This window comes from Calonectris borealis, chromosome 1, assembly GCF_964195595.1.
Source record: "Calonectris borealis chromosome 1, bCalBor7.hap1.2, whole genome shotgun sequence".
NCBI classification, from domain to species: Eukaryota; Metazoa; Chordata; class Aves; order Procellariiformes; family Procellariidae; genus Calonectris; species Calonectris borealis.
The window spans coordinates 128,486,292-128,496,570 of NC_134312.1; the positions used below are offsets into that span (position 1 = coordinate 128,486,292).

A 10,279-nucleotide genomic window follows, 5' to 3' on the forward strand; every position below is an offset into this window, starting at 1 on the left:
ACTTCGAGGATTAAGATCCTCAGTGCAGATTAAGTCTGTCCTCAAATGGCAGGTCCTCTCACAAGGATCAAAAAAAGGGTGCTTGGGATGTCATCAATAGACTGCACCAGTCCAGAAACTTTGTGGGAATGATTTCATATTCAGCTCTGCATGTTCTCAGCTCATACAGTCTGAGAATTGTTCTCCAATTCAGCAAAACAGATTGTTGACTTCCACTATCCTCATTCATATTCATGCATATTATTCAGGAAAAAACTTCTGCTGTTGAGGGCATATTTGATACAATTAATAAAAAATTTTTAAAAAATAGAAAAATGGGCATGTCCTACCTGATCAAATTCCAGCAGCTTAACCCTAAAAAAGTTGACTTCTTCAATGAATCGCTCACCGCTCTCCAATTGTATTTGTGCTCACCGATGGTTCCAGAGCGGGCTTGGTAACTTGCAGAGCTGAATATAAAATGCAATTCTCCACCTGCCTATCAAGTATATGAGCTAAGGTATAGAACAGCTTTTGCTTTATGTGTGAATCCATTTGTGCAAAGGCAGATCGTATGGTTTCAAACCCACCCAGCCAGGTTTTGATCCCATTACTCACATTAGGTGTTGTATTCATGTATTATCCCATGGATTTCGTGGCGTTACTCGATATGAATAAGGCTATCAAAATCCAAGCCACCAACAGGAAGGATTTTTCTTTTGTCGGGGAAGGGTTAGAAATCTGTGCTACTGAAAAAGGCACTGCATTGTGTTGGGGTTTCTTAATTTACTTTCTATCCACTCTTTCAAGTCTGAATGTTCCACATTTATTTCTCTGGCAAGCTGTAGTGTAAGATTGGTATTCAGTTACTGCGCCCTCACCCAAGGGCCTTAATTCCAGTAGAGCCTCTGCAGCAAATTCAGCAGATGTGAAACGCGTCACTCTGTATGTCACCAGGAGTGATGTAGTTAGTGTCTGCAGAAATAGATGTCTTCTGCTTTCAAAGCAAATGCACCTGTGTTAATATTCCCTCCATTTTATAAATCTAAGTTAATACCGTCCATATCTGTTTTGAGCTTTATTGCTGCATTTCAAAGTGTGTGCTAGTTTTTTTCTTATACAGTAGCATCTTTCAACCTTTCAGTGCCTCAAGTGTGGAGAAAAATTTTTCAGCTTTAATGTTTAACAAAAAAAAAAAAAGAATGGAATTAATGCCTTCTTTGGTGGATTACTTTAAAAATATGAATAATAATGAGTGGAAAGCTATGATTTATATTTTTCTAAGTGCTTTTAGAACAGTATTTTTCTCATTTACTTCTTAATTAAGAACGTCAGTCTTAGAGAGGGCAAGTAAGCAGTATTCAATAGAAGAAGCAGAGCTATATAGAACCAGTTGGTGAATTTGAGCTCTTACTTAGGTAACAGGCATTATAGAAGAGGGTGCATTCATCACACATGCAGTGCCAGGCAATTATGGCATACGTTGTTCTCAACTATTTCCAGTCTTGATTGTCCTAGCTGTTACTCCCATCTCCAAGAGAGGTAAAACTGCTGGCGGTGCAATGACGCCCAGCTGAGGGTTTGCCAGTTGAGTGGCTGGAGCACGGCTACATTGCCCGTTCTTCTGGCCTGTCCTTCCACCCCATGGCTGTCCCGGAGGCTGCGGTCCCCAGGCTGTTGCACTTTACAGTCCAGCTGTTAACATAAACTACGATCAGCGGTGGTTTGTGGTCATGCTCTGAGCTGTAAACTCGTATGGCTCAGGAGGAGACACATGATTGTTCGTTTTTTCTGCAGAGCAAATTAAGACCTGTGCTAGAGAGGTAGTGTGGATGGTGTAGGGGAGAGGGAGTCGTATCTCCTTGATCACGCCAGCATGCCTCTGTGCAGCTTTTGTGGAGGGAGATCAGGTTCTAAGCATGGTTATTTCAGAAATATGGCAGCAATTAACAGAGAAAAGAAAAAAAGGCTAGCGGACATTTCCCTAATTTTTATGCATTAAAAGAATACCTAGGCATACCTGGATGCATAAGGTCTTCTTGGCCCGTGTTTTAGTTGCCTGAACAATTTAGCAATTTGTACCTACTGTGGCATACTTCTGAAAGACTTTTTTTCTATATTTTTGATTGAAGTTACTCTTTCTAGACCTAGACTCCTTCTATAAAATCAGCTTGCCTTTGTTACCGTTACAGCTCTGTTATCTGACAGAACAAAATAGTATTAGCAAATACTGATTTTTTGTGAAGATGGGGTTTAGCAGTTCGGGTTGCTCTAAGTCCATGGAAGGGTGATCACTCTTCCCAAGCTGGGAATGAGTGGTGTTGTTGGAGTCCCTGAAGAGCCCTGGAGTCCCATCGTCGTTTCTAGAAAAAACAGATTGTAACGAAGCTGAACGAGAGACCATGATCCCACAGGCAGCAGTGCCTCTCACGGCTGGGTACCCAGGTACGACTTTCACCACCTCCCTGTCTCGTGTCTGTGGGTTGCTGCAGGTGAGGAAAAAGAAGAGTATTTAAAGCCTAGAGATTTCTTGAAAGTAGTTTGCAGGGTCAGGATGTTTGTGGGGATGCTGCAGGTCACTTCAGTTATACCAGGGTTATTCTGATAAAGCCTTGATAGCACATGCTACAAATGTACCTGAGCCATGTCAGAGTTTCGGGTAAGTAGAGCAAACCAGTGGCAGTTACCTTTCTGTTTACATAATAAGCATCTCCCATCTAAAATACGTTCTTGCTTTCATATGACTTCGTCAAATTTTCACTTTCCATGGTGTAATTTGCTGGACTGATCTCAGCCCGCATGGTGCCAGTAAGAGGGATTATCCCTTACATCTAAAATAAATGTGGTAGCATACGTTTATTTTAAAGTAAGGAATGTGTTGACCAAAACTTGGCAGGAATTTTTCATATGCTGTTATTTGACGTGCTGATGAGCAAATCACAAGTTTTTGCTTAGGATGAATAAGATGGCTATACATAAATGATTTATGGATGAAATTGCTGTTTGATGCATCTGTTTCTCTGTGCATTAGTGCAATTAGTAAAATGTCACCAGATTAGAAGCAAGTATTTCTTTATATCAATATCTGGCAAACTGTGCCACGTACAGCACAGCTTGCTACTTGAATGGGCAGCTTGTTGAGTAGTATGATTTAGATGCAGTATAGTTTTGTGTAATGAATGCTACATTTTAAAAAAAAAACAACAAAACTTTAAAAAACTAGTATTTGAATGTAAAAGGTGGTAGTAGTTCTCCAGAAGAAACAAACTTCTCTGGATATTTCTCAGGTCATTTTTTTCTATTCCATAAATGCTGCTGAATATTAACTAACGTCACTCTAAGCTCCTATGTACTGTAGAAACATCAGCAGTGCATGACTACCATAATATTTGAACATTTGGAAGAGGATGGTGAGTTCTGTTGAGTAATACTTCCCCTGTTACATACTTTCAGTTGCTGGCACTCTGCAGCTTGGGGACTTCTTGAGTTGGAGGTCACGTGCAGTCCTTTGCATCTAAATAAATCTTTCTTCAGTGATTATTTTCTAACTCCTTTTTTAACTCATTTATGTGTTTGGCCTCAACATCAGCCTGTGGCGATGAGTTCAGTAATACAATTATGTGCTGTGTGGAGTATAATTTCCTTCTGCTTGTTTTAAGACCTTCTGTCTGCTCGTTCCTCCTTGTCCTTGCAAGAAATCTTGAACACTCAGTCCTTGGTTTGGATGCTTATCTTGTAGGGTCCTTAGATCTCTGTCATATTCCCTCTTCAGTCATATTTTTCCAGGAGGGAGAAGCCAGATGGCATTCAGCTGTTTAAACCATGATGTCTCTGTCGTTTGAGATGTCAGAGGGTATTTGAGACAGTCATAGAGGGCTGCAAATCTGACACAGGACTTGCAGGAGACCCGCACTCTTCTGAAGAGCAGCTGGAGACCAGGCCAAGGGCCTAAAATGGCAACTTGTGGCAATTTAATCTCCTTACCTTCAAGTCTGTTTAGTCTCTAATTGTGATGAAGCCATTTCTTACTGCTGATCAGCGTTGCTACCTTTCCTTTCCATTTGCAGTGGTGGTGAAATAAGTGTGAGAAGTTACAGGTTTCATCTCCAGAATTGTGCTCTGCGTTTATTTATCACTTCTGTGTAGGGGGACCACGTGTTGTGGTTATACCATCTTAGGACTTTACAGTGGTTACGGGTGAGGAGAAATGCACGAATGAACCACTGTATAGTTACTCGATAACTGTGGCATCTTTGTTTCTGCTGGACTGCTGTCTGAAAAGCAAAGGATATTTTAAAAACAACTGAATAAACTGCAGCCGTTTAGTTTGGTCATCATTTTAGCTGTCTGTGCAGGTATCCTGCTGGCACCTCTTGGGTTTAATGATTTAATTAATTACTGCTGATCTGTTTGTTTCTGTTTTTCTCCTTGGTAGAACATTGAATGGTCAAGCGCTTGCAGCACCAGTTGGAAACTTTTCTGTAATGTCAGTGGATTTAATCGTTGCTTTTGGTGAACATTCGTAATGATGCAGCTTCATTGCTATTGGGGGCGGGGGGGGGAGTTTGGAAGACAAACACACTGACTTACTGTCAACATAGTTTACCCTAGCTGTTCAAGCCAGTATTGCTGTTAAGTGTTCTGCAAAACTGGCAACTTTTGCTAACGACAACGTATTAGACTCATTCAGGAGACCTTTGGAAAGAGCACTCTCTGGTGTACTCCACCGGGGATGGTGGCGAGCGGTACATGAAGAGTGATGGATCTGTGCTCGCTCTTTCTGTAAAATGTTCCTACCAATCGCTGCCGTGTCTTCTTCATTTAATTTCGTCTTCTTTGACTTTCTTTTTCAGGCCACAATGTAGGGAGCCTTTTCCACATGGCAGACGACTTGGGAAGAGCGATGGAAACCTTAGTGACAGTGATGACTGATGACAAGGTGTTAGAATAGCAAGATGTGTTTTACAACTTCAGGCGTCCCGCATGGTTTTTATAATATTCATACTACAAAGAGGATTAGACTGTAAGAGTTTACAAGAAAACAAATCTATATTTTTGTGAAGGGTAGTGGTACTATACTGTAGATTTCAGTAGTTTCCTAAGTCTGTTACTGTTTTGTTAACAATGGCAGGTTTTACACGTCTATGCAATTGTACAAAAATTATAAGAAAATTACATGTAAAATCTTGATAGCTAAATAACTTGCCATTTCTTTATATGGAACGCATTTCGGGTTGTTTAAAAAAAATTTATAACAGTTATAATGAAAGATTGTAAACTAAAGTGTGCTTTATAAAAATAATTGTTTATAGAAACCCCCTTAAAAAAAAACACAAAAAAAAATACTGAGGCAGTGCATTTGTTTAGTATCATTTCAGCTCTGTAACTGCATCAGAGAGATTCATGTTCTGTGTTCTTCTCCTTGCCTATCAAAAAGAAGAAAAAAAAGTATTTCCTGCAGCGACACCAAAACGGCCAACTTATATTTCTCATTGGTTTTATCTGACTAGGGCTGGCTTAAAAAAAAAAGAAATCTCCTGAACTTGCAACGAAGGTAGTTATTTCACCTCTTTCCAATAAAATTAAGAATTACATGAGTCCCACAGCTAGTTTGCAATAATTAAATGAAAGAGCACATTACATGACAGAGCCTGCAAAAAATTGCTGAAAAAAGGCAAAAGAAAAACCCCATAAGAAAGAAGGAAAGGAAAGAATTTAATGACCATCCTGTGCGCCAGCGGTTCCTCTGCTGACTGAATTCCTGAACGCTGTTAGTAAAGGAACGTAGGAACTGCCTTACCAGATTAAACCTTTGGACCCCGGTGTCCGGTACCCCGCTGGCCGCGGCCAGCAGCCCGTGCTTCAGCAGCAGGAGTTGGGCACAGCTCTCCCCCACCCGCTGCCACCGCTCGCGTCACCTTTGCTGCAGAGGAGAGGAGAAAGGGAGAAGTTCCCTCCTGACCCCCTGTGGGATCAGCTTCTGACCCGAAGCACAAGTAGGTTACTCACAGAGCATCTTCGCTTGTCCAGCTCCCAGTGCTCTTAATGAGCATGAAGCGCCTCGATCCTCTGGAAAATAAAACCAGAGCTTTCCACAATGTGTGTCTCAGCCTGCTACCGCAGCCGGACCCAAGGAGCTGTAATGCTGCGAGCAACCTTTGGGAAAGGCTGTAGAAGAGTTACTGCTGTTCTTGCGCGCGTATGGTGATCAGGTGAAGGTAGCCACACTGCTCCATGAGATACTTATCACCAAAACAAAGGCCCTGGTCCTTTCTCCTTCCCCATTTCTCTCCACACGTAATTAACAATAAAGTGAGAAAGAGAGGAACTGATAGCGAAACAGATTAGCCAGCTTGACTGCAGCTTGTGAGAGGTAGGTTTGGCTATGAGGTGCTGTCAGCAAAAGCTTTACCACTTCATTTTCTTAACCAGCTTTTAATTTTACCGTAGAATACGTAGAAACACACCATCTGACTTTATATTGCAAGAGTAAAAAATCTGTTACCTCTTCTTGTATGAAGTGTAATTAAACTTGGGAAAGATTTTATTTTGAATGCTAGTTAACATTGAACACAGCTAGTCATGCTATTTCTACCTCACTTTGGTTTTGTGGTGTTCCTGACAATTACGTACAGATAATGTTACATCATCACCACGTGTCCATTGTGTGACCAGGTCTCATCAGTTAAATAATACCAACAATGATAATCACTTACAAAAAATAAGTACAATCCCCCCAAACCTCTGCTTTCCTAATAAAAAGCTTTTTTAACGCTTTATTACAATAGGAACCCTCGGTATTTCTCGTGGTCTTTTTTATCAGAAGGTTTAAATTGAGATCTGAGAAAGAAATGGGTTTCTTCCTTTATTTTTCCCCTATACGTTAAACCTCTCTTCAGAAAACAAATGGAGGAAAAATGGATTGCACGGTTGTTTTCATCAGGGTTTTGTTTTGTTTGTTTTACTTTCTAGATCTTAGTTTTGGAGTGAGTCTGTCAAAAAATATTTAAAAAGTTGAAAGCTTTATCGCAGCTTTTTTAAGCATAATTTGGGAATTATTTCATATTCCTTATAATGACAAAGTATTAAACTGTAAAACATAATCAGTGTAATTGAATACATAAATACCATATGGCATGTTTCTTCATTGTTACTCTACTGGTTTATTACTTGGATATCATAATATATTGTGTTTTAACACCAACACTGTAACATTTACTAATTATTTTTATAAACTTCTGTTTTACTGCATTTTTTCACAACATATCAAATTTCACCAAATATATGCCTTACTATTGTATTATATACTGCTTTACTGTGTATATCAATAAAGCACGCAATTATGTTATAAAAGGTGCAGTACTTTCTACTGAGGTTCAGCAGTCACCCAGCGCACCTCCTCTCCGGCAATCCTCGCCTTAGGTGGGCGCGCAGCACCCCCTATTGCCAATGGCCAAATCCCCTTGTTGGCGACGTCTCCGGGGCGGGCAGGGTGCTGGTGGCAGCACTCGGGGTTTGGCTGGAGGAGGAGAAGCGGCTCCCCTGGTTTGGGTTGAACCTCCCGTTTTTACGCTCCCCAAGCTTTTCGGAGATGGCCAGCCCCACGCTCTCTGCCTCGTTGCAGAAGGGAGCCTCGGATCAGACTGATCCTCGCTGATCAGTCCAGCACTTGATGGTCTCCTTGCCACCAGGCATACTACTAGCAAACCCCTCTCCTTCGGGGCTTTGGGAAGCGTATGTTCCCGTCAGAGGGGTTGATCACACGCATCCCATCTCGTACCTAAGAAACGCGCGTAGGTTTTGATACCCATACTCCACTGGGTTGTGTCACGATGCTGTCTTTGAGCTGCCTTTCGGTGGTAGAAATAACATAATGAAAAAATAATAAAATAAAAAGGCAAAACATGCAAAAAATATGTTTGTATATGATTTTGATAATACAGTGTGGGGGAAGTGGGAATTTCCTCAATTCATTCACTTGAGGAAATAAATAGGCATCCCACGCCTGCTCTCCCAGACTTGAGTTACTCTGGATGCACTCCTACATGCGTGACTCAGCGTGTGCCCTGCTGTACTGAAGTCTCCTCTGAAGGCTACAGGATCCACGAAGCACAGCAGCCACCAGTGGCAAGACAACTCCTATTTAATTCCGTTAAGCAAGGGGGAGGATAGCTCGCTCCCTGTCGCTAACGCTGGAGTTGGTTGCACGTGAGGAGACTCGGTTGGGTTTTAAGCCTGGCCGTGAGCCAGAAGGATGGGGCTTGTCGATGGTCTTATTAAGTACCTAAACGAACTGGAACGTCAAAAAAGGCGTGCGAGCGAGGCAGAGGAGCAGTTGCGTGCTGCCTCATCCCTGCGATGCGCTGGAAGGAGCAGGGAAGGCAAAACCATGTACGTGTGCCCCGACTCGCCTTCGCCAGGCTAGGGCTGCGGCGGGCAAATCCAAACCCTGGTCCTACAGATAACACATTGTGGGCTGTCCATCACCTCTCACAAGCTTCGCGCCGATCGGTGCTAGTGGGTTGGCACAACGTATGTGAACAGCTGCCACCGTGAGTACTGCAGCTCTTAAAGGCAACATATAGAGCCTGCCGGCCGGCTTCACTCATTTCCCCACTCCCACAACCCGGTTGTTTACAACTCCTAACATCCCATCAATAACATCTGGTATTTCTGACTGGCTCTTGAGAACATTTTCCTTATGAGTGTTTACACTAAATATCCTCCTTATTTTAAGAACAAGGCTATTAACTGTTCAGTGTGTTTCCTCAGCTCTCCGGGCAGAGAGGAAGATTAGTCCTCTTCAATGTTGGCAGCTATGGTTAATATGCTGCCATTTATCAATAAACTTCATAGTCTTTCCTCTGCCTTCTCGACAGATGGACAGATGGAAAAACTGAGGCCCTACTAGCCAGTTCAGCATTTTGGGGGGGGCAGAGGGTCCCTCAAACTTCCCCACCGAGGCCACACGTCTCCCACGCTCCCCGCTGCCCATTGTGGTGGCAAACCTTCACGGCTGAGGGTGGCACGTGCCGCTCTGCTGCCGCAGGGCCCTGCCCGCCACCTCTCAGCCCAGCCAGTGCCACCCAGCCCAGCCCAGGGCCCGCCGATACAATTTAGGAGCCCAGCACCCCCCTGCCTGCCCTGCGGGGCTGCATGAGCCCCAGGGCTAGGTGGGCAGCCATGCCTGCTCTGCTGCAGTGGTGGGGCTGGAGAAATGGGGGAGAGGGCCAGCTAAGATGGAAGGAAAAAAACCCACCATGTTTCAACTAACATTGGGAAAAAAGAGGAAAAGCAATGATGTGCGAGATGCAGAAAAGGTCTGCAGCTGGCAAGACGTGTAATTCACTTCACGGCCGTGCCTGCTGCAGAGCATCCCCAGCCTCGTTCGGCTGGACACACGTCGCAGACGCAGCGCTGCAGCGCGCTGTATGAAACACACATGTAGCCGACCTGCATGCAACCAGCAATAGTTGCTTGCACTTCTTTAGCTTTGAAGCTCACTGTGACGTCTCATACACTGTCACTTTTACATCAGGGTGCCCTGCAATTACAAACAACTACCAGCTTTGTGCGAGGGGGGACTGCAGTATTGACACCACTGCGTGGACGTGATTTACCCCTCCTCACAGCAGCAGCCCGGTGCCCAGTCCCGCGCCGGTGGGTCAGCAGCACGCCCAGGCCCCGGGGGCATTTCACTGGCTACCACCCATTTCTGCTGCCCGTGTGCGCATGCGCTGTCAGGCTGAAACCCAGTAAATCTTCCCCTTCTTGACTCAGGCTCCACTCAAAGCTTTCACTGGGAATTTGTTTCAGCTCAGAGCAAGTATATCAACTCATTAGAAGTGCCATAAATCTGTGCAAGAAAATTGGGGCTGCTGAGACCAACTAAGACATAACACTTCCATACAGGAATCCCTGTAAGCTGATAATATCGCTTACCAGCTAAGGAAGAAGATTACAGCACATATTTAGTAGCTTGTAGTGCTGAAAACTTGGTTAAAAAGCACTTGTGGTTAAGGGAGGGATGAGAGTTAAGTAAATCTTATAGCTATAGAAGCGAGCCATGGGGCTTCACAAATACAGCGAGCTGCTGTTTCAGCCTAAACCCTTACTGCTTGCCAACCCAAGGCTCATATAGAATCATAGAATCATTAAGGTTGGAAAAGACCTCTAAGATCATCGAGTCCAACCGTCAACCCAACACCACCATACCCACTACACCATGTCCCTAAGCGCCTCATCCACACGTCTTTTAAGTACTTCCAGGGATGGTGACTCCACCACTTCCCTGGGCAGC

General features: G+C 43.6%; 1 protein-coding gene across 6 annotated transcripts in view; it reads left to right on the forward strand.

Annotated features, from left to right (window-relative positions):
- Positions 1–5,512, forward strand: part of DMD (dystrophin) — a 1,244,291-nt gene extending 1,238,779 nt beyond the window's left edge. For all 6 annotated transcript variants that reach the window (XM_075174519.1, XM_075174510.1, XM_075174536.1 and 3 more), the window contains one exon: positions 4,833–5,512. In XM_075174519.1, coding sequence (XP_075030620.1) covers positions 4,833–4,844 — 12 coding nt within the window. In that variant the 3' untranslated portion in view covers positions 4,845–5,512. The remainder of the gene's footprint in view (positions 1–4,832) is intronic.
- The last annotated feature ends 4,767 nt before the right edge of the window (positions 5,513–10,279 follow it).